The sequence below is a fragment of the Ruditapes philippinarum genome, unplaced genomic scaffold, assembly GCF_026571515.1.
Source record: "Ruditapes philippinarum isolate M1 unplaced genomic scaffold, ASM2657151v2 ctg351_1_1_1_1, whole genome shotgun sequence".
Taxonomy (NCBI): domain Eukaryota; kingdom Metazoa; phylum Mollusca; class Bivalvia; order Venerida; family Veneridae; genus Ruditapes; species Ruditapes philippinarum.
In genome coordinates, this window is record NW_026864352.1 from 278,091 (window position 1) to 301,167 (window position 23,077).

Sequence of the window (23,077 nt, forward strand, 5' to 3'; positions counted from 1 at the left end):
CCAATACTGTTCCAAACGGCCTCATTCTAACATATAAACACATTGGAAGAAGGACGTAAAAAGCCAACATTTACTTTCAGGCAGTTAATCGGGTATTTAACAGGTGTAACAGTTGGCATTCATCAATAAACAGTAAGCATTAAACAGTCGCTGTAAGCAAGTTAGCAGTTGACAGAAGGCAGTTGACAGTAAGCAGTTGACAGTAGGCAGTTGACAGTAAGCAGTTGACAGTAGGCAGTTGACAGTAAACAGTAGGCTGTCGTTTATGGAATTCCGTACTTTATCGTCTGTTTGTATTGTATTTACAAACATTCGCAGACAAAATAATTAAAAGGCAAAACACAAAGACAAACATTTTAAGAAAAGTGACTAAGAATGACAAACTATGGTCTAGTCTTTGTGAATAAAGTGAATTGATTTGTGTTAAAACATCTATTCAGATCGAACATAAATCAGTGTCTTACACCTCATGATTGCACTTTATGGAGGCCATTTAACATTTCCGTATTTAGGTTAGTTTTAAACTCAATTCCATCCTGTCATTGTGAGACATCATTGGCGAGTTTTTTTATCTCAAGAAAAACAGCTTCAATAAGTAAACATGTAACACCGATTTTTCATTAAGTCGGTATAACTGGTATGATCACATTTCAAAACTCATTTCAAAATCTTGAATTATCTTATCTAAAAAAGCCATAGCGACCTTTTACCATTTTAACATCCTTGCGTCCATGTATCTGGGCATTAAAGGACATACTTTGCGTCTCAGTCCTGCTCGTAATGCTATAGTAAGTAGAGTACTTATAAAGTGGTGATGATGTTCGTAGTTTACCTTCATGATCACGGCAGTATGTCAAATTGAATTAACCAGAGCACAGTTCCACAACTGCATCGTTCCTGGGCAGACTGTCAAGCACTTTACCAGTAATAATTGCCTTCACTTTCACAAGGAACTGATAACTTCTGTACATATTAGAGCAGATGTACGGTGCCAACGACTGTTGAAAAATCCAATCACAACCGAAATGACATGCACCCTCCGGGAATCAAACCAGAGTCGCCCGATTCACAGTTCAACGCTCTATCAATTTAGCTAACCCGGCGGCATTTCGCAAAGCAGCACTTTTTCCGCAGTAAATAAAAAAAGTTTATCTTTTCTTCCTTTAATAGTAAGAAAAGTTCAAGTTAAAAAAGATAAGCTACCAAGAAAGGTACAATGACCGGGAGGGACACGTGCTTATGATCGCAAAACAGGGCACGCATTTAATCATATAGGCTTGCAAAACAGGGTACAGTGCTTTCGTTTATACACTGTGTTTACGTAAGGTATAGAATGCCTGTTTTTTTTCTCAGCATAAACAATCTTCTATCAAATAATAGAATAAATATAGCGTAATGATGACATTTAGTCGTTTATTATTGATTTAAATTTACTAAACTGAAACAAATAAGCAGATATAAAAATAACAAGAGCACCGCTAGGCGGAGCATTATATGCCCGAAAGTACTCTTTCTTTTAGGGAGGAAGACATTGGAATTAAATACAGTATTACCTCCTTCAAAAAGCAATCCTCCTTTATAGCTGAAGAACATTCATGTATATATGCAGTTGCTGTTTTCAAAGCACCACCATCAAGTTGTTATCTTGCAAGTAAAAATGCTAAAATGGATGGACACCAAGACGTCAGGGGTATAAAGCTGTTAATCCTATAAAATTTTACAGCTGAAGTTCGATTAATACTTGAGTTATTGAGCGAAAATGTTTCCAGTTTAAAGGTGATAGTAATCCCTTGATCTTTGACCTTGTGACCCCAAAATCAATAGCGGTCTTCTACCCAATATGACAAATCATCCTATGAAGTTTGAATACTGTGGGCCAAACGGAACTTAGGTTATGCTCCGGAAACCATTTTCAGTATTAAGCTAATAGTGACCTTGACCTTTGGCCTTGTGACCCCAAAATCAAAAGGGTCTTCTACCCAATATGGACAATCATCCTATGAAGTTTGAAAACTGTGGGTCCAATGGAACTTGAGTTATGCTTCGGAAACCATTTTACGTATTTAGCTAATAGTGACCTTGACCTTTATCCTTGTGACCCTAAAATCAATAGGGTTTTTTTACCCAATATGGACAATCATCCTATGAAGTTTGAATACTGTGGGCCAAATGGAACTTAAGTTATGCTCAAGAAACCATTTTCAGTATTTCGCTAATAGTGACCTTGACCTTTGACCTTGTGACCCCAAAATCAATAGGGGTCTTCTATCCAATATGGGCAATAATCCTTTTAAGTTTGAATACTGTGGGTCAAATAGAACTTAAGTTATGCTCCGGAAACCATTTCAGTATTTAGCTAATAGTGACCTTGACCTTTGACCTTGTGACCCCAAAATCAATAGGGGTCTTCTACCCAATATGGGCAATCATCCTATGAAGTTTGAATACTGTGGGCCAAATGGAACTTAAGTTATGCTCCGGAAACCAAATTGCTAACAGACGGACGGACGGACGTACGGACGGACGGACAGACGGACGCCAGGGGGTATAACATAATATGCCCGAAATTCTTTCGGGCATATAAAAATGAGTTGTTTTAAAATCAAAGTCTGTTTACCAAAATAGAAAATACTTCATGCGTTAAAAATGTTCAGGCAAAACGTCATGCGGCTGACTGCTTACAAATACAGTAGTTCAACTTGAGAAACAAGACAACAGGTCACTGTACATGTTCGTTAGTGTTGTAGAAAATATTAATTTTCTTTCATATTATTAATAAATGAAAACTGTAAACAAAAACTACAAGTGTGGGCAGATTTCAGTCTGTTAAATTGAGGCAGACAGATAAAAACTCAAAATGTCAAAAATCTAGTGCACAAGTATTAATTTGAACTATATAAATAAAGTAAAAAGTTGACCGAATATATATTCTTTGCACTTAAATGAACCTGCAAATAATGATTATTACAACATTCAAAGCATGTTGCACAACGAAATATCATTTCTCGATTGTTCCTTCATAGATAGGAGCCGGAGTCCCTCGTGTTCCCAGATTACAAATGCGAAATACGGAACCAGCAAGCGGTGTTTGCTTTAATTCTTCCTCTGACAATTCATAACGTGAACAAGTGATAAACAGTTGATCGTAGTATGGACCTCCAAAACAACAAGATGTCGGGCGGTAAACAGGCACTTCAATCGATGATATTTGGCTACCTGAAAAAGAAAACAATGTTATATAAAAAATCAAATTCTTATTTCAAATATTTTACCAACGGTAAATTATCTTTCTTGTTTTCAGAAGTTATAATTATCTAATTAATCAACTGAAATGTGTAAATAGGACATGAATGCCCCCTCATTCCACTGTTTGTCTCTCTACTTACGTACAGCAGGACAGTCCGACAGACGGACAGACAATGGAAATTCATCATGACTCCCCTACACTTATGTTATGTGGTTAGGGCATCAAATTTTTCCAAGTTTGACATCTTGATTTTCCAAATATTGAGCTGCAAGAATTTTAAATCTCAATTTTACATCCTAAAATATGCTTAAAAAGTAAACGAAAGAGCCACCGCCGGGCGGGGGCAACGCTCGACTTGTGTTTACTTTTTCTAAAAGCAAACAAATAAACGGTTTCAACAAATTTTAAAAAGAAAATTTAAGAAAAAATAAGTTTTTTATTTTTTTTTAATGTTAATAGGCCTGTCTTGTCACACTTATTGTTTTGTCCAAGTATGAATCATTTCCATAAATAAATGACAAATAATTAAAAAAATTAGCAAAATTCAATAATCTGACCTTAACGGTGAAGGTCATTTAAAAGTCAAGGTCATGTCTAAATTATTCAACATGTTCGTTTTGTAACAAGTATTGTTTTGATCACATATCAAATCAATCCGTACATCAATAACAAAATTATGACAACTTAACCAAAATTAAATAATTTGACCTTGGTGGTCAAGATCAAGGTGAGTTCAACCATTTAGAAGGTCTTGTCCTAAAGGTTGTTTTGTTTAAGTATGAAAATAATTCATTGACTAAATACCAAATGTCAACCATAGCAATAATAAGTGAAATTCAATAATTTGACCTTCAAGGGCAAGGTCATACATATATAAAGATCAATTTGAGTTTGATATACATAAAGACATAAAATATGTTGTATCTAAATATGAAGCTAATCCGTTTACAAATAACAAAGTTATAGCCATTTTGAGGAAAAAAACAAGAGAATTTCATTAACTTGACCTTGACGAATAAGGTCAATTAAATGTCACGGTCATATTTAAATTATTCATTATGTCTGTTTGGTAGCAGGTCTTGTTTTGTTCAAGTATAAATCAAATCCGTACATAAATAACAAACTTATGACAGTTTAACAGAAATTAATTGATTTCACCTTGACCGTGAAGGTCAGTTCAACCTTTAAGAACATGGAAGAGTCGGACTGACGGACGCATGCACGGACAAGAGCAAATCTTAATACCCCCATAGAACGGAAAGGCATTGCTCGGAGAAATATAAGTCAAGCTTTGTTTGCAAACATACTTTTGATGACTTGAAAATGATAAAGTCTATAGAAAATAATACTCTGAAAATCAAAGTTTTAAGTTGCATACTTTTATTGTAAAAAAACAAAAATTTATTTAGCACCTGTGTTTGGATTAAATTTGACAAGTGTTCCACCATTAAAACATGCTACCCAAATGTTTCCATCAACATCTATTGTCATCCCGTCTGGAAACCCAGTAAGTTGTCTCTCTTCGTCGTCAAAGTCTATTGCAACACGAGCATTACCTATAATAATGATAGAAACAACAGGTATTGTTTCAATATTAAGTAGAGGAAAAGTCCGAAATCAGATTACTTATTAAGGTTTTTCTTTTATATCTAAGAAATGGCATTTTAGCCAATACTTTTGATAACCACGGTTCAGCACGTCCGTGCAGTCTCTATAAACATGAACATTGAAATTAAAATTCATTTCAACAATTACTAACCTATTCAAATTTAAACTTGTCGATCCATTATGTAATTGTATATACATGTACCTTTAAGGAATACAAGTGTAAAGATCAAATACATTTAAATAAAGGGGTGGTTTTAAATAATCTTCAGACAAATACTGATAGAAGAAACTTAAAACGTTTATACATGTTCTATTAACTTAAGTAAGAACAGATTATACCAATCACAATAATTAAGGGGAATTGGTGGAAAATGAAAATTGTAAAGAGGTTCGTTCCTCAACACCTATCAGAGCTCACCCCATGCAAACACATAACAACACTTACGGGGTACAGGGAGAAAACAAAAAATGAATTGAATAACAGAGGTTGGTAAAATTTAAACTAGTGAAAAAACAATGAATAAAAAGGAAAGTGGACATAATATAACACAAATATTCAGCTTACTTATGAAACAATTTAAAAGGGTTTTGTTTATTTGAAGTAAAAATTTTAAAAAACCCTTTTTCGAAAAAATGCAATAAAAAACCACCGTTTTTTAAACAGAAAACAATATTTTATTTTAAAGCCCCTAAATCAAGAATCAAAATCATACCAAAAATTTTCCTTTGGGAAAATTGAAAATTCGAGAAAAATAATTGTTTTTTTTTCCCCGATGCCAAAAAGCTAACCCCCATTAGAAACGGGTTAAAATCTCCCCTTTGTGGTTTTCCACGGGAACCCGGGTCCGACCTCGAAGGGAAATAAAAAAAAAAAGAAGCTTTAAACATTTCCCCGTTTCCCCTTGATCTTTTTTCCGGGAAAAAGTTTTTCGTCCCTTTAACATAAAAAAACAAATGTAAAATCAAAAATTTTAAATCATATCATTTCAAAAAAAGGGGGAATTTAAATAAATAAAGTAGTTTAGCCTTTTTAAAAAGGAACTCCATTTGGAAACAAAACCAAACCCCCTTTTAAATAGAGGGTTCAATAAAACTACAAAAATAGATAATATAAAGCTTGAAATTTTTAAAGGAAAACTCCAAAAGGGGTTTCAGATGGGGGAATCAAAGTACAGAAAAGTACTTTATGGCCAAAAAGGGTTTCTTCACTCTGATTTACTTGCCACTCAAAAAGAAATTTATAAAAAAGGGGTCTTTGTCACAGGGACTTTAGCGGGACCGTCTGGCCCCGGGGAACCAAAATTTTCCCCCGGGAAAAATGAAAAAATCATTACTTTTTCCTTAAAAAGGGGGTTTTCCCAAATTCCCCTTTTTTAAAACAAAAACCCTTTTATTTAAAAGAAAAAAATTTTAAGTTTTCAAAAAATTTAATTTTAAACACAAAACTAACCCCAAAAAGAGAAAAAAAAAGAATGTTAAAAAAAAGGGAACACTTGGGGAATGCTTTTAATTTTGGGGGGCGGTGGGGCGGAATAACGTCTTGGGGAGAGAGAGGCTGGAACGCGTTTCTGCTAGACACTAAGCACATGGTGAATTGGATAGGTAAATACATATGCGCAGCAATTAGATAAATTAGGACATATACGAACTATTTGCAATGCCTATGCTGTTCCGGTGGTATTAGGTTTGTGACAGGTTGCATTGGTAACGACGACAGAAAAAACGGCACGAATTCGAAAAACGATTACATGTATTATTAATGGTCAGGCGCTAGAGGCCCAGTGCAAACATATGTCCAGTCCTGTTATGTCAAAAAACCCTAGTAGAGTCCCTTTAAACATTTTAACGTAAATAATCTTTCTAATGAGTTAAGTGTAAGTAGACTGACACAACATGAACTCATATAAAAACACAAGGAAAGGAATTTAACAAAATTACCAAACCAAAGTCCTTCCCCGACGATCACATTTTCCCGTCGTTAATTCGTGTACCCAGTCCCTTTCTCAACCAAGTTGCTAGGACGGTCACCTTTTTTACCTATTCCCCAATACATAGGTGGCAAAATTGAAGCAACCCCGAAGATATTAAATTATCCTCCTTTTCTACATGGGAACCACACAAGAACAGAAAGTATCTGAAATTATATTGTTAAAGTATATAAAATATTTGCAATGAATTGAATACAAATTTTCTGATACAAGGATAAGTGATTTTTATTTACACAGACTAAACATAAAACCATTTTTAGAGAAACCCACTGTAGTTAAATAGGTGAGGCTAATATACGTCATTTATTTTGACATCTTTATTTGGCATATTTTATCATTATTTAGTTTTCACATTTTGATGTGTTACTTTAAGAATTTGATTTTTTTTTTGCAGAGGGAATGGGGGAAAGTGGTGGGTTGGGGGGTGTGGCTTTGAAAATGAAAACAAGGGTAGACGAAGTACGATAGTGATTTCGATGTGGAATGTTTTGACTGGCAGCATAAAACAAGGCTTTTATAAAAATTTGATTCCGTATTTTTGTATATGGTGACCACATAGTAAAAACATTGACAGTTTGGTGTGAAATTAACTATTTATACCATGCCTCTAAAATTAACATTCGAAAATGGCTGGATAAATTTGGTTTACTTTTTTTTAAGAAGTTTGTATTATTCTTTGTATTATTTTTCCTATGGCTCAACAAAAGTCATGAATGTGATGGTTCAGAAGTTTATCAAAGCAACAAAATAAAAAATTACTTGAAGAAAGATATTTGCTAATATACCAACTAGTACAGAATCAGTTCAAGAATGTTCTTTAACTACCTCTGAGTGCACAGTTATTGCACATTGATACCTAAAACACTGCAAAAAATGTACATGACAGTAAGAAATGCAGCTACTAAAGAATATACGTAAACTTAGTCAGTTATATTTGATTTACAATGTACGACCTAAATCAACACTAATAAGTGTTCTTCAAATAGTATTAAATCCAGGTGGCAAAATACTTCACATCTTATTTGTTTTTCAAAAGATAACACACGTTGAATACAGAAGGTGACTGTAAAACAGTGCAATGACCTAGCTAACCACTGATAAACAATCATATACGTGTATATAATTGAGCCGCGTCACGACAAAACCAACATAATGGGTTTGCGACCAGCATGGATCCAGACCAGCCTGCGCATCCGCGCAGTCTGATCAGGATCCATGTTGTTCGCTTACCAACCCTATTACAAGTACAGAAACTGATAGCGAACAGCATGGATCCTGATCAGACTGCGCGAATGCGCAGGCTGGTCTTGATCCATGCTGGTCGCAAACCCATTATGTTGGTTTTGTCGTGACACGGCCCATATATGCACTTGACAGTGACAAACATTCAATTACTAAATAATTCATTTTCTACTGCCAAAGCAAGAAAACAAGAAACTAACATTGTATTTTTTACATATTTAACGATATCATACTTACCAAAAGTATGTTTTTCATCCTGTCCTGTAACAGATGACCAGCGATGTAATGACCCGTCAATTATGTCCACATACAATAACGTCTGTGATTGACCGTCCCAGTGCGGACCCTCCCCCACTGTTTTACAGCTACACTCAATTAGGGTCTCTATTACAGCTGCCATTTAACGCAGATTAATCTGTATCTATGTGAAAAAAAATTACTGTTAAACTTCGTCAAATTTAACATTAGTTATTGATAGTTACTACTCTTAAATAGTCAACGTTTCTAAAAAAGAATTTTAATATTCCGACTTAAAAACAAAGGTCAAATACATACAAGAGAACAAACCATGTTTTATGTTTTAGTAATTTACACATATGACGTAAACTATAAATGTTAATTAGTCCACATGACTAGTAATAAATAATTCATATAAACTTCACCAACTTACTAACGGTAAACAATTTATTAAAGTGGCGAAGCGTTACTTTATTTTCTTTTGAATAAACCCAGTTTAACCAGTGTTAACAGGCTTAAACAGTTACATGTCTTATACGTATTGTGATGTGTTTACATAGGTAATAGTGAATAAATGGACATAACTTAATTACAAACAAGCAAATCTTTAATTATAATTAAACAACATGATTTCATTGATTTATGTTGATTTCCGATATACATGTATAAAGAACTAACAAAATATTACTGCAATCACTATTTTGGTGCCTTAAGATATACATATAAAAATAATATAAATATAACTTACTCGTGTATATATAATGTACGTGACAAAACACCTGTAAACCACGTAAGTAGCCCTGGAGAGATAGAATTAATGGTAAACAATTGTTAAAGGGAGACAACTTATAAAAAATCGTTATCGTTATCTGTCACCGCTGCAACAGATGGTTGGTAATTTATTTTAAAGACGTTTTGGATTTTCTTTGGAAGAAAACTCTTTTTTAACAAAGGAATGGTTTTTATGAGCTCAGATTAATTATTTTTTGTAAATTTGATATTAAACTTGAAATAGTGAGAACTATTTTTAGTACTAAAGATTTAAAGTGCATGTGCTTTACTTGATTATTCGAGCTATATAATTGAGCCGCGTCACGACAAAACCAACATAATGGGTTTGCGACCAGCATGGATCCAGACCAGCCTGCGCATCCGCGCAGTCTGATCAGGATCCATGCTGTTCGCTTACAAACTCTATAACAAGTAGAGAAACTGATAGCGAACAGCATGGATCCTGATCAGACTGCGAGGATGCGCAGGCTGGTCTGGATCCACGCTGGTCGCTAACCCATTGTGTTGGTTTGCTACTGACGCGGCTCATATCACATCAAAGAAAAACATGCTTGTCATCTACCTGAAATAAATGAAATGAGAGTAATAAAGCGGTATTTTACACAGTTTTCAAGCTGCTATATAAGATATAAACGAGTCACCATTAAACTGGTTGTCATCATCATTTAGAAATAAATAAATAAATTATGAATGTTAAAGCGGTTCTAGAGTATATCTACATAAATTAAAAGATGAAATTCTGAGAAAGTTCAAGTACCTTTAAATTTACTAAACAGTCTATTTTTTTTTGCTTCGTAAAGTTAAAATGGATATGAATTGCAATTAAAAGACTGTTTAACGTTTGTTTTTTTGTTGTTCTTTGGTGTGGATGTAGAGAATACGAGATGTTGATACTATGAGCTTATTTCTAAGACTGTTTAACAATATGTAGTCAATTGGTCAGTACACTAAGTAGGCGGAGCCTAACAATCAAGTTTAAAGGTACTGCATGCAATATATATTTAATGTAGAATTAGATATGAAACAATATATATTTAATGTAGAATTAAATATGAAACAAAGACCGCTTGAATAGATGACAGCGTTACAAGGCCGGTTGGCATTATCATTTGGCAATATGTACTGACGCCAGACCATCACTTTGAGTTTTGATCGATCAATAGTACCAATAGTTTCTGATAATTTTATATTATAACTCCATACTGGAATTTCAATTTCGATTAATTTTATTCCACTCAGATCATGCAAACATGACAACATAAGGTAACAATACAATTACATGTACATAACAGATGACAATATAACATGCTATTTGTATATATTATGTATATATTTGTATATATTATGTTTCATTGAATAGTTAGGCTTCAAAAACATTTCCTGTTCATAACACGAAAATATAATGAAATTCATCACCAATGTATCTATGACACAGTGTACAAATACGCTAGTTAAGTTCGATGCCATTATACTGGCTGTTATTTCTTGTTCTGAATTTTATTATATATGGTAAAATTTTGATGAAGTTAATATCATTTTGTAAGATATGTTTCAAAACAAAAATTATGTTTAAAAAGTCTGATTTTCTTCTAATTTCTGTTTGACTGATAGCATTAACCGTTTATGGTTAATAAATTCATGATAAATACAAATATTGAAAAGTCCACATTCACAGAAAATATTGTGAACAAATGTGTACCAGACGACTGTGTTCATACACAGTATCAATATACAAGTAATCGATTCAAAATATCACGAAAAATTTTAATCGTTTGTCTCAGAAAATTATAAGCAGAACAACAACAATATGTTATGACGCTTTAAGCAAGTTGCTGAGTCAAGATAAAGACCTACACATCGTCGCCCTATTCTAAAAATGGTGTATGTACAATTTCCTCTTTTTTGGGAAAAGGGGGTTAAAGGTTCAAGACTTTGTAACTTTTATTTAATAACTCCTAACAGTGTGGACTTCTGGATTGGTATTATTTATGTCAACATATGATGAAAGCACTTTGTTATATACCTTTACAATTTGCAGTAATTGAAAAAATTAAAAAAAATATTTGGAGATAGACCAAAAATGTTTATTTTTAGATAAAAAAAATACTTTAAAAATGAGTTTGCGGAGATATGACAAAGGAAGGCTAAAATTGTAAATACTATTTGAGTTAGAACTTTTTAAGAGTAATAATTTTACTATAGATTATTAGTAGATTTTTATATTCTAGAGAACATTTACAGCTAGAGTGGTTGAACCACTGACACTGAATCACTTTATCTTTGTAAATTATTATGTCAAAGTGTATTATTAATTCACGTGATCTCCAACTTGGGCCTTTCTCGACAATGACAATATTAAAGTGTGCCATAAAAATAAGAAAAACAAATATTTCACAAAATTTTTAATCAATTAACTTGCTAAAACAAACTGACATATTTTTTACCATTATGAAAAATGAAATCATTGAAACCATCTCTAATATTGTGATTAAATGAATACATATCAAAATTATATTAACAAGAACACTTTTTTTTTAATTCACACAATTGAAGTCAATACCACATATGCATTTATACCGCCTCTCAAAGTCTCAAGTATTGTTTGTGGTTTAATATCAGCGTATGAAAAAATATCTGCTCAAGTTCTTAACAATCTTTCAAGATTGCAAAATCGTCGTTTTCAAGATTTTACATCCAGTGAATTTTGCGATCTCCCATTTTGGTGTTTTGTCGCACAACGTAATACTGGACATTCTAATAATATCGTCCATGAACAGGCTAAATAAAACCGAGCCGGCAACATTTTAGATCATGCCCGTATTGTGCTTTAAGAATTCTGCTATTATCTAATAAATATAATCATTGATGACCCGGAGTAACACTGAAACTCGCATGCAAACTTAAAAATCTATGTTTTGGACAAGACAGTGGTATTCCGATCCTATTGGAATGTTAAATATCTAAAATCATTTGTGAATATTTTAAGACTTGATTTATCTTAAACTGATGGCAAGTCAAAAATTCCGCACAGACTTGATGTGTTGTTATAAAATTCCATAGTTTTGTGGAAGTTCTGCTAACTGCAGTCACAAGTTCTAAAGAGACAACATTTCTGTTAGGACAACGTCTAATAATATTAAGTAAGTCTGACCTGAAATGGACAAAATAATAGCATTAACAATTAAACAACAACAATGTTCGATACTCCAAATAAGTTTCCAAATAGTTCATACGAATATCCGAATATGGTTATCCGAAATTATGTGATTGTCAAAATTTGAGAAATATATATAAAAGAATCATAATACGATGAAACAAATACTAATGCAAAATATAAATTCACTTATCAAACGTATAAAAGCTAAAATATATTACTTTACATTCTTCAGAAATCATTTTTTTAACTGTTTACTTTCCTAGTTAGCTGGCTGATTTAGATACGATTGTTGTTGTTATCACTGGTAGTTAGAACACTTATATTGTCAAGCCCCTTCAGGTCACATGACATATATTTTTTAACTTGATTGGCTGGCACGAAAGATTAGCCTAAAAAGTGTTACATTTGTTGGAGATACGACGAGAAAAGGCTATCAGCAAAACTTTCCATTGGACATAGAACAAAATACAGACGCTATATCTACAAAAGTATGGCGTAAATCTTTACATGTTTTGTTTTGGAGATAGAACAAACTAATACTAAACTAAATGTGCAGTTATCTCATTTTTGGTAAAAATGGAGTTAGGACATTTTTAGAATAAGGCGACGACATGTATATGTAGCATTGTCAAGTATAACAATTACAGCAAATTATAGGCCGGGGTATTTTGTTGTTTTACATGTCTTATTGTGGCGTCCGTGGCCGAGTGGTTTAGGTCGTTGACTTCAACCCACTTGCCCCTCACCACTGTGGGTTAGAATTCCGACAGGGACTTTGAGTTCTTTCGTGTGAGGAAGCTATCCAGCTAGCTTACGGAATGTCGGTGGTTCTACTCAGGTACCCATCCGTGCCTGAAATAATGCTCGGAAGGGCACCTGATGTCTTCCTCCACCAGTAAAGCTGGCACGTCGCAATATGGCCTAGACATTAAACCCAATAAAACAAACAAAACATGTCTTATTGAATTGAATAAGCGACGATATTACTAGGATCAACATACATCCCTGTCAACTCTTCAAAATACCAAACAGAAGTAAACAAACTATTACAACAAAGTTGGTAATATTGCTATAAATCGTCTATGGAGACTTTCAAGCTTTAATTTTAGTTGCCTCTCCGTGAATTATATCAGACATGAGGGGGCACCTGAGTAGAACCACCGCCGTTCCATAGGCTAGCTGGATAGCTACCTCACATGAAGTTTAAGTCAGGATTCGAACCCAAAGCGGTGAGATGTCAACTACCTTTATCACCCGGCCATGAACGGTGTGTGTGTGTGTGTGTGTGTGTGTGTGCGTGCGTGCGTGCGTGCGTGCGTACGTGCGTGCGTGCGTGCGTGTGTGCGTGTGTGTGTGTGTGTGTTATAACTTATAGCGGTATTTAATATAGTATTACAACATTTCTCGTATCATATGAAAAGTCATATTTCAAAAAAAAAATCAGTGATGAATTTTTCAAATAAAATTCTCAAATTTTTCTGAGACTTTAGATCGAGGTCCGATGTTTTTAGTGCTTTTCCAACTATATATGTGGATTAAAGAACCCGTGGTTACTTCTAGAGTTAAGGATCAATGTTAATTGTAAATTTATTTGATTATCTATCATAAAGCAAATCGCTTACATTTTGGAGCAAGACACCATTGTAATTTTATAGTTGTTGCTATAAACTTACCTGGATTCTTAAGTTCCAGCGCTACCAGGATCACGGCCATCGAAGTTACCCATAATTACAGCATTTTTAGACGTTGAAGTGAACTTGGGAGTAGAATATGATAGAAACAAATCTTTAAAATTTTAATTATTTTATTGTTTAATAACTCTATACGTGCTTCATTATTACAAAATGCATATAAATTGTACAAAGCGGGTTCAGCCTTCATAGATAGGTGCCGGCCTCCCTTTGATTTCCAGTCCGGTTACACGAAAGACTGAACCAGCAAGTGGTGTTTCTTTCAACTCTTCTTCAGTGGCTCCATCTGTTATACTGGTTATAAATAACTCGTCGAAGTTTTTCCCGCCAAAACAACAAGAAGTCGTCCGTTTAGCTGCTATGTTTATTCTAGTCATTTCTTCTCCTATGAAATAGAGGGGACATTTCGATAATATATTATTGTACCTTAAATTTCTAAGAATGAACGCTTATTTGACATGGTGTATACTTATTAATAAAAAGATAAAGGTTCAATTTCTGTTCTCGTATAATAAATCATAATATTATCTTATTATATTTTTCAACACTTAAAACCATCCTTCAAAAATAAATGGATAGGAGCAATCGATTGCAGTTTCTGTACCCTTCAACTTATATCGTAGACTTTAAAACTATATTATTCCATAAGAAGGGTTTCACATTGACTTTGTTTTTTGCTATCATAGAGAAATATTCTATTCAGAGACATATTTTATTTAATAATAAATCAAATCGTAATAACCTGTATTTGGATCAAAACGAGTTATCCGCCCTCCGAGAAAACAGGCCACCCATAATTTATCGTCTGCGTCTATCGTCATTCCGTCCGGTAACGCTTCTTTCGGCATACCTTCAACTTTATCAAAGTCGACAACTACGCGTTCATTACCTGAATACAAAGATACACATACATAAACACATACCGATGCATCTTAAGAGAAATGATGATTAAATTTCGTTTCGTTTTTAAGGACAATAACTCAATAAGGAAGGCAAAGATCATTATAGTCTGGTAGTGATATGTTGCTCCGTCGTATTGATTACGCAAGGGACAACAACTTGTATTGTCTTGATATATCATGGATGCATGTACTCGAGAGTTACTTGTAGAAGATTATGTGTATATTATTAAGGCGGTTACTCTCTGCCCTCAATAAGCGTTGATGTCTTTAATTTTTTCGATGTAGATTTTTATTTCAAAGTACATTTGTATAAAGAAAATAAAAGTCTCATATAAATCTTATAATTTGCAAAATACCTTATGACTGTTGGGTAAATATCAGAAAGTACATATTGTAGTAAATGACATAATAAAATATCTGTCCTTACTCATAGTGCCCGTTTTGATACCAAAATCATATCCAAACACTTTACGTGGAATTGAATCTATATAATACATGGTTTTATTGTCTGCCGTCCATGCTAGACCATTAGATATACTGACTCCTTCTTTGTGTTTCCGTACAGTTCCATCAACCTCGAGGCTGTATAATGACCCTTCGTTATACTTTATTTCGTCGACAGTTTTACCCAAAGACATCGTACCTAGTTTGTAAAAAAATAAAGAAGTAAACACAAAACAAAATAACCGGACAAACAAGCTGTATATTTTAAAAGTTTGTACAACAAACATAAGCGTTAAAGATTTCATAACAATATAGTATTATTTCATAATCTTCTACTATAAAAATGTTAATTACAGTATTTTACCCTAGAATCTTTGGTAATTTGTGGGTCTTTTTGATGTGAGCGTTTCGCCCATTCTTATTGTCATAATAATTATAACATTTCAAGTTGCACTTTGATCATAAAATATCTTTTTGCGGCTTTGATGCATCATTAAGGTGTTTATCATACAAGTTGGTGCTAAAAAAACTACCAAACCAAAGTCTGCCCGAAGCGTCGCATTTCCCATCATTGATACGCGTCCCTTTGTCTTCGTCAACTGTTTGCAGAACTGTCAATTTCTTGGAATCCCAATCAAAGTGGCACACAGACTTTCCGATACCAACTAAATAACCTCCTTTCTTGCAAGGAACGACCAAAGAACAGTTATCATCTAAAATAGTTTATGATAATAATAATAATACAGATCCTGGTAAATGATTTGAAGTGTATTTTCGATTTAATCTTAAAGAGTATGTGGATGGCGGCATTTTATGAACGATATAATGTTCACACTAGGAATTTCATATATAAAGCTTGTAAAAATCTAGTTCTCTTATTTATGTTTAGCATATTGACTTTTTCAGCACCGATTTCCTTTTGAATTGCTACTGTAACAGTTACCGACCGCCAAATAGTTTTTATTATACATGCTCTTAAATTGAAATATTATTATCATTCTAGGACTCTGATGATGTAAAAAAATAAACATATTAACGTTACCGAATGTATATTTCTCATCTATTCTGGTATCTGCTGACCATCTGTGAACTTCATAAGCATGTATATCAACATAGAGAAACGTTTGAGTACGTTCATCCCAATGTGGCCCTTCTCCTGTCGCGTTCCCAGTCTTTGTTATTAACGCTTCAACAGTAACAGGCATTCTCTCTTAATGTATTTTAATACTAAAATCAAAACAAATATAGTATCTGTTGAATTCATACAGCACCTGTTTTATACTAAAAAAAATATGAATAAAATATTTTATATGAAATAACTGCCATAAAGTCTCTAAAACCATATTTGAACAATTCAGGATACCAATAAAGGCTAGTTTTTCTAATTACGCCTTTCTTAGGCACTTAACTATAAATTCAGATGGATTGCTGCATACACTAGATACACTATCTTTAAGAAAGTTACAGTCTGCACTGCGGTATACCGTACCCCGGATATTGCTCGATATTATGAGGACTTTCATACCATTTCGCGACTTTGAACGGGGAACGAAGGTTAGTTCAGCGACGATATTTTCCAAACTAATGGCCATTTCATCTATCTAAACTGGTTTTATATATCTAGAGGTATTTTTGTAGCTCTAAAAGACATAAAGGTATTACAGGTATTTGTAAAATTGATTAAACTACCCCTAAACGATCCGCTGCTCACTAGAAAATACTGACCGCGATACTGTAGAATCATTAGAAATTATTATATTACCAATATAAAAAAAATTGAATCGAGCAATTTTTTTTATTCACAATCCAAGTATGCTTTGTCCAAATTTCAGGCAAAAAGTGTGAAAGTACAAAAAGATACAGGCCAAAAAAGATAGAAGAAAGTGTACCGAGTATTGATTTTAAGTGTACAGAGTATTGCAAAAAAGCCCAACTTAAGTGCACAGTGTATTGCAAAACAGAATGAGCACATTAGTATGGAAAGTCGATATTTTTGTCTATTTTTACGTCTGTTTATCGATTCCATTTTATTTTGCTGATAATGTACTGTTTATGTGATATTTATTAAAATATTTCAGATTCAACAATGCATTTCAGTGTTATTACTGTTCTTTTTTACGGGCAAATACAGAGATTTAATTTCCCATTTGATTGAAAATCACACTTTGGATGAAATAAAGTGTGTGCAGGATCGGAAGCAGGGTCGGGAGCAGGGTAGAACCATCAAAATTGACGACAAAATCTTTAAGTACATGTCTCAAGAAAATGTGTTTCTGAAAAGAAGAAGAATAAAAAACATATTTAGATGACATTAATAATAGGTGTTTACAGGGCAAGTTTGCCTTAAGAAACATATTGACACACGTAGTAAAATATTGGCCCGCGGGCTTATGCCGTCCAAAAATGCCGGTATCGTCTTAACCTTTTACTGCATGAGCATATTGCGAAAAATGGCTTTTTTCATTGATTAGTTTGTTTGTTTGTTTGGGTCCTTTGACACATTATAGGTCATATCGCGACGTTCCAGCTTTACTGGTGGCGGAAGACCTCAGGTGCCCTTTCGTGCATTATTTCAGGCACAAACGGGCACCTGAGTAGAACCACCGACGTTCCGTAAGCTAGCTGGATAGCTTCCTCACATGAAAGAATCCAAAGTCCCTGTCGGGATTCGAACCCACAGCGGTGAGGGGCTAGTGGTTTGAAGTCAACGACCTTAACCACTCGGCCACGGACGCCCCACGAGATAAGCCTCCTGTTACAAGTTCAAACTACTTTGAAACAAAAAAAATGCTTCAATACTGATCAAAATGGGCACAAATGTTGGCTAGACCATAGCCTGTGGAAAAGCCTGCTCAGTTTTAAATTTCCAGTTACCATGGCAACGGGAGGACGTCTCAAAATTGCCAAAAATCTCTATTTTGCGTTGTTTTTTCCCATAAAAACTGATTTCAATGTGCAGCAACTTCTCTATTGATTGAGATAAAGTCTAAGGGTTTTCGGCGTTGAATACACGGAATCTTTAAATCGACCTGATGCCATTTTACTCCCCCCCCCCACAAGTCCCAAATCTTCTCGGCGATTAGAGGGGCTACTGCCCCACTTCAAACCCCCAAACAGAAGGGGGCACATCCCCCCTGTGGCACCCCCTTGATGTATCTCTTTAATGGGGGTGGCACCGAAAAAGTGATCACTCTTTTGAACAACATTTTTCAAACGAAAAAACCGGTGTTTGGGGCCTAAATAGTGCATGTTTTACACTATTTGAGGCCTCAAAAGGGGTGTGGTGTGAAGCCTTCAAAACACGCCTTTATGAGGTGAAAGGTTATAAAGAACATAACCTTTTTTATTGCATCTGCTGCCTTTAATCATAATCTTATTAAAATCCATTATTCGGTTTTTGAGCTGTATTCGCTCGACAGTCATACGGTAACTCATTTTTAATGACGTAACAATTTTCACGTGCAGACGGTCTGCCGTTGCTAAAGTGCAGGTGAAAAATGACCGAAAGTTACCTTTATATGGATTTTTGGCATAATAGGAAGTCGGTTGATATTAGATATTGGCACATGTCACGGTTCAGAACTGTTCACTATTTCGGGGTGATGATATGTATGCGGCGGGATGGCTCAGTCGGTAGAGCCGCGGTACGGTATTCCGAGGGTCCCGGGCATTAGTGAACAGTTCTGAACCGTGACACACTTGCTCAATACCGTCTACTTTTGACAATCTTGAGGCAGCAATAATGCACTTTGGATGCATTTTTTTACTATTTAAAGTAAGATATGCAATAATTATTAACAAATTCTGGAAAGGTTGTTTCTTCGATAGCAACGAGAACTTTGTAAACACAGAAAATTGCTGAGTTCGTTCGACTGAGATTTTTCATGAACAGGAATGAAAAATTATTCGCAGATGTTTCCAGTACCTCCGAACCCTGCCTTTCTGCACATAAAGTGTAAATAAGTATACACAATATAAGATATATTTAAGATTAAATGTGGTAAATACTCTGTGTTTACTCGTAATTGATAACCAATACTCGTTACACTAAAGGCAATATTCGTGACACCGGCGGGCAACTCCAACGCAGTACTCGGTACACTGACATGTGTATTTATTCTCAAAATGCACTGACATCTGAGGGTCTATTGTTGATTGAACATTTACAACATAAACATTATCATCATTAACACATTTCACTCGATTCAAGTTTTTCTTTTAAGGAAGTATATGCAGAAAAACATCAAATTTGACTGATCCAAGCTCATTTATCACGTGAGCAAAGAGACGAATTTTACCTCCTAATTACATTTCAAAGCTATTTCTCAACATTTTTGGGGTTTCAGTAACTAGAGAAATTATCGAAGTATTTGTTTCTCTATAAAATTTATATCAAACCAATTCAAAATGACTAAATATCGTCACTGAACTTACCTTCCTTCCTCGTTCAAAGTCGCGAAATGGGATGAAAGTCCTCATTATATCGAGCAATATCCGGGGTACGGTATACCGCAGTGATTGTTGTATTTACTGAACGAGGGGCGTCCGTGGCCGAGTGGTTAAGGTCGTTGACTTCAAACCACTTGCCCCTCACCGCTGTGGGTTCGAATCCCGACAGGGACTTTGGGTTCTTTCATGTGAGGAAGCTATCCAGCTAGTTTACGGAACGTCGGTGGTTCTACTCAGGTGCCCGTTCGTGCCTAAAATAATGTACGGAAGGGCACCTGAGGTCTTCCTCCACCAGTAAAGCTGGAACGTCGCGATATGACCTATACTGTGTTGATGTGACGTAAAACCCAAAACAAACAAACAAATTCTGTACGAAAGCATACATTTGACATCTTCAATTATTAATGCAATCTTATAAGCAATCTTGTCCATGTACAAAAATGTCACTAAAATCGCCAAGTACTTCATTAGTAACAAAAAATGTTTGCCATAATAGTTTATTGATCCGATTGACAACTGTATTTATGATTGTAGAAAAAACAACAAGTTATCAATCATAATTGTTTACACTGATTGTTTACGTGAATCTGTCTTTACTGATCAAGCTCACGTTTACAACTCACACACTTTACGTCCACTGTCTTAATACAATACTTGTACATGATACCATATGTGTTCAAATGTGAATATATACTTACTGCAGAATATTACATTACTAAAAATCAACTCTATCACATATCAATAAAATATAACTTTACTTAAAATTAACAAAATAAAACAATGAATATTTACGATGGTATAATCCCCTGTAAAGTAGTTATCATTGTATGATACATTATCAACATGTTTGGTTAGTGTTGTTATCTTATTACAGTGACCTGTGTTCATGTATATGAGCCGCGTCACGACAAAACCAACAAAGTGCGTTTGCGACCAGCATGAGTCCAGACCAGGATCCATGCTGTTCGCTTACCAACTCTATTACAAGTAGAGAAACTGATAGCGAACAACATGGATCCTGAACAGACTGCACGAATGCGCAGGCTGGTCTGGATCCATGCTGGTCGCAAACGCATTATGTTGGTTTTGTCATGACGCGGCTAATATGTACGCTCCTGACCATTGAAATTTTGTGAAGATATAATCTGTTTATTTTCAAAATCGTATTCACAACATTACGTGTTATGAATGTACACTTGCTATCATATAGAAACATAAGATTATGATTTGAAAAAAAGTAACACATACATACTAAGAATAATATAACACAGAAATATTTATACAATACATGTTTAACCTGGGAAGTTATGTCTTCTTAGATATAAAATATGATTAATGTTATTGTTTGATAAGATAAAATAAGAATAATAATGGTTTTATTAAGTTATATTAAGCTGCAACTCAGAGAATAAGATTTAAATATGCAAACAAAACCAAAGTTATTTTCATTTGCGTCATCAATATGCAATTTATGGATACATAGTGTTAAACTCTGATTGAACTCAAGCTAATCGTGCATGTTTATATTTTGATTAAATATTTTTTATAATTATATCTTAAATGTAAACAAGTTTATCATAGAAACGAATGATGTATTGAAATTAAGAAATTCCGATCACCTACTTGTCTGTTGCAAATGTATATGTATTTAAAAAAAAAAGTAAATTGATAAAATCGAAAGAAAATCGACGTTTCGATTTAATATATCTTAACACTATTACTTCGCGTTTCTTCTCATATATACAAATATATACAAGCAGTAAAAAATCGTCAAATCTTACTCGTCATCGGCTCCCCGAGTTCAAGGCTGATGGAAGTTTATAGATATATTTCGATCATGACTCCAGATTATCTTTATATATACTTTATTTTCAACGCTATTTGCCCCGTCCTCCACTTCAGTGTTCTTCAGTGTTGTTATATTTCGCTGGTCCTTTGGGGTTATTCTTGATTCCAGCAGGTTTGAAGATTGACTACCGGTATAAAGAGAGAATCGGGGGGGGGAGATATATATATATTATATGTCATGAAAAACTGAATAAAACCGACAGGATTTTCTTGCAATTATGTTGTTTGTTGTGCTTCCGAGGGACTCTTTTTTCAGGATTTTTTACGATAATAATATAATTTATTAGTTCAAAATATTTATCAAATATATGACAGGCATTGCTCTCATATATTATAAAGGTTTTTAATAATCACCGTCATCCATTGTGTTTCTGTCTCGGGTGCTTTCAAAATGGTTCAAATGATAATACCCAATATTACTATAAGTTGATAAGTGAGTGGCCAATATCTGTGCCCGCTGCGCTGTCAAGACGATCACAGTGAGCTTTCATGTCTCCAACATGCCAGTTATTCTCAATCGTTTTTTAATATGATAATTAAAATGCACGAGGGAGAGAAACGCTCACGAAATGAAGGTCCTGCAATATATAAAAGCAATGGCAACTAAAGGGGCACCAAACAGGCAGGTGCAGACATACAGGTCGGAAATGGGTTGATTATTAACCACATGGGATTTTGATTTTTAACCATGTTTTTTAGCCTGAATAATATGAAAAATCAAGTCATGAAAACTATTGCCGTCTTGTGCAATGTTCAAAACATTCCGACTCACAACTGAACTAATTTTTATATAAAACGCTTTGATGTCATAATTTTGATTACATGCATATTGTGCGAATCAGCCTCTTGTAGGAGAAGACATATTTGTCTATTTATAGTTCAGTTTAACAATTTTCAACATTTTAAGATGATTAGTGACATTATTTATGGCATTTTTAATGTTATAAATGTTAAAGTAAGTTCGCGTTTAAATCAATAAAATTCTAATTTCATTTCAATTATCACCATAATTATACGTCTTGTACAAAAAACTGACAGCCACGATGAGTTCATATCCACGCATTTATTTTAACAACAGTCAACCTTTTGTCTTTTTAATGTTATCAAGCTGAAATACGTTTTTTATTTCTTTCTTTTAAACAATTTCAATAACATAACACGAATGCCACCTTTAAAACACTTTGTACAATTAATAATTGATTCATGAGTGACATACAATTTTTTCTTATCACCCATGCCTTACAAAAATGAAACATAAAAATGACATGGATTCAACAAGTGAAAATGTGGCTTTGCGAGGCTGAATATAAAACAATAAGTAAATATATTAATGCATGTAAATATTGTCAATGTAAGGTTTTATCTTTAATGACGTGCGTGTTCGTTTTTATTATTCTTTGTTTAAAGAACTGTTGACAGTATTCTTATTGTCATTTCATAACCAAAAATTAACACTTTACCAAATAATCAGA

The 23,077-nt window shown here is 34.1% G+C and overlaps 2 protein-coding genes across 5 annotated transcripts; both read right to left on the minus strand.

Annotated features, from left to right (window-relative positions):
- Nucleotides 1–1,393: 1,393 nt before the first annotated feature.
- On the minus strand, nucleotides 1,394–9,226 carry LOC132725306 (regucalcin-like). Its single transcript, XM_060710405.1, has 4 exons — nucleotides 9,071–9,226; nucleotides 8,300–8,506; nucleotides 4,660–4,807; nucleotides 1,394–3,216 (listed from the first exon to the last, which is right to left on the minus strand). The coding sequence occupies exons 2-4, from the start codon at nucleotides 8,483–8,485 to the stop codon at nucleotides 2,999–3,001; spliced, it is 552 nt and encodes a 183-aa protein (XP_060566388.1). The 5' UTR covers nucleotides 8,486–8,506; nucleotides 9,071–9,226; the 3' UTR covers nucleotides 1,394–2,998.
- A 4,831-nt stretch (nucleotides 9,227–14,057) lies between these two features.
- LOC132725312 (regucalcin-like) lies at nucleotides 14,058–20,701 on the minus strand. Of its 4 annotated transcripts, none has more exons than XM_060710417.1 (6): nucleotides 20,550–20,701; nucleotides 16,351–16,535; nucleotides 15,842–16,021; nucleotides 15,292–15,507; nucleotides 14,705–14,851; nucleotides 14,058–14,347 (listed from the first exon to the last, which is right to left on the minus strand). In XM_060710417.1, exons 2-6 carry the CDS (start codon nucleotides 16,511–16,513, stop codon nucleotides 14,142–14,144), a joined length of 912 nt encoding a protein of 303 aa, XP_060566400.1. In that variant the 5' UTR covers nucleotides 16,514–16,535; nucleotides 20,550–20,701; the 3' UTR covers nucleotides 14,058–14,141. The 4 variants fall into 4 exon arrangements, with proteins under 4 accessions (XP_060566400.1, XP_060566399.1, XP_060566402.1 ...); XM_060710416.1 differs by having other exon boundaries at nucleotides 16,351–16,579; nucleotides 20,550–20,625; XM_060710419.1 differs by lacking the exon at nucleotides 20,550–20,701 and adding an exon at nucleotides 20,456–20,474.
- Nucleotides 20,702–23,077: the final 2,376 nt, after the last annotated feature.

Excerpts from the sequence above, each read along its gene's own strand:
- LOC132725306 (XM_060710405.1), bottom strand. The coding sequence starts at position 8,485 with ATGGCAGCTGTAATAGAGACCCTAATTGAGTGTAGCTGTAAAACAGTG. Across the intron at positions 4,808-8,299 it reads AGTATGATATCGTTAAATAT|ATAGGTAATGCTCGTGTTGC; the intron begins GTAAAAAATACA and ends TCTATCATTATT. Across the intron at positions 3,217-4,659 it reads CAAATTTAATCCAAACACAG|GTAGCCAAATATCATCGATT; the intron begins GTGCTAAATAAA and ends TTTCTTTTTCAG.
- LOC132725312 (XM_060710417.1), bottom strand. The coding sequence starts at position 16,513 with ATGCCTGTTACTGTTGAAGCGTTAATAACAAAGACTGGGAACGCGACA. Across the intron at positions 15,508-15,841 it reads TTCGGGCAGACTTTGGTTTG|GTACGATGTCTTTGGGTAAA; the intron begins GTAGTTTTTTTA and ends TTTACAAACTAG. Across the intron at positions 14,852-15,291 it reads TATCAAAACGGGCACTATGA|GTAATGAACGCGTAGTTGTC; the intron begins GTAAGGACAGAT and ends CTTTGTATTCAG.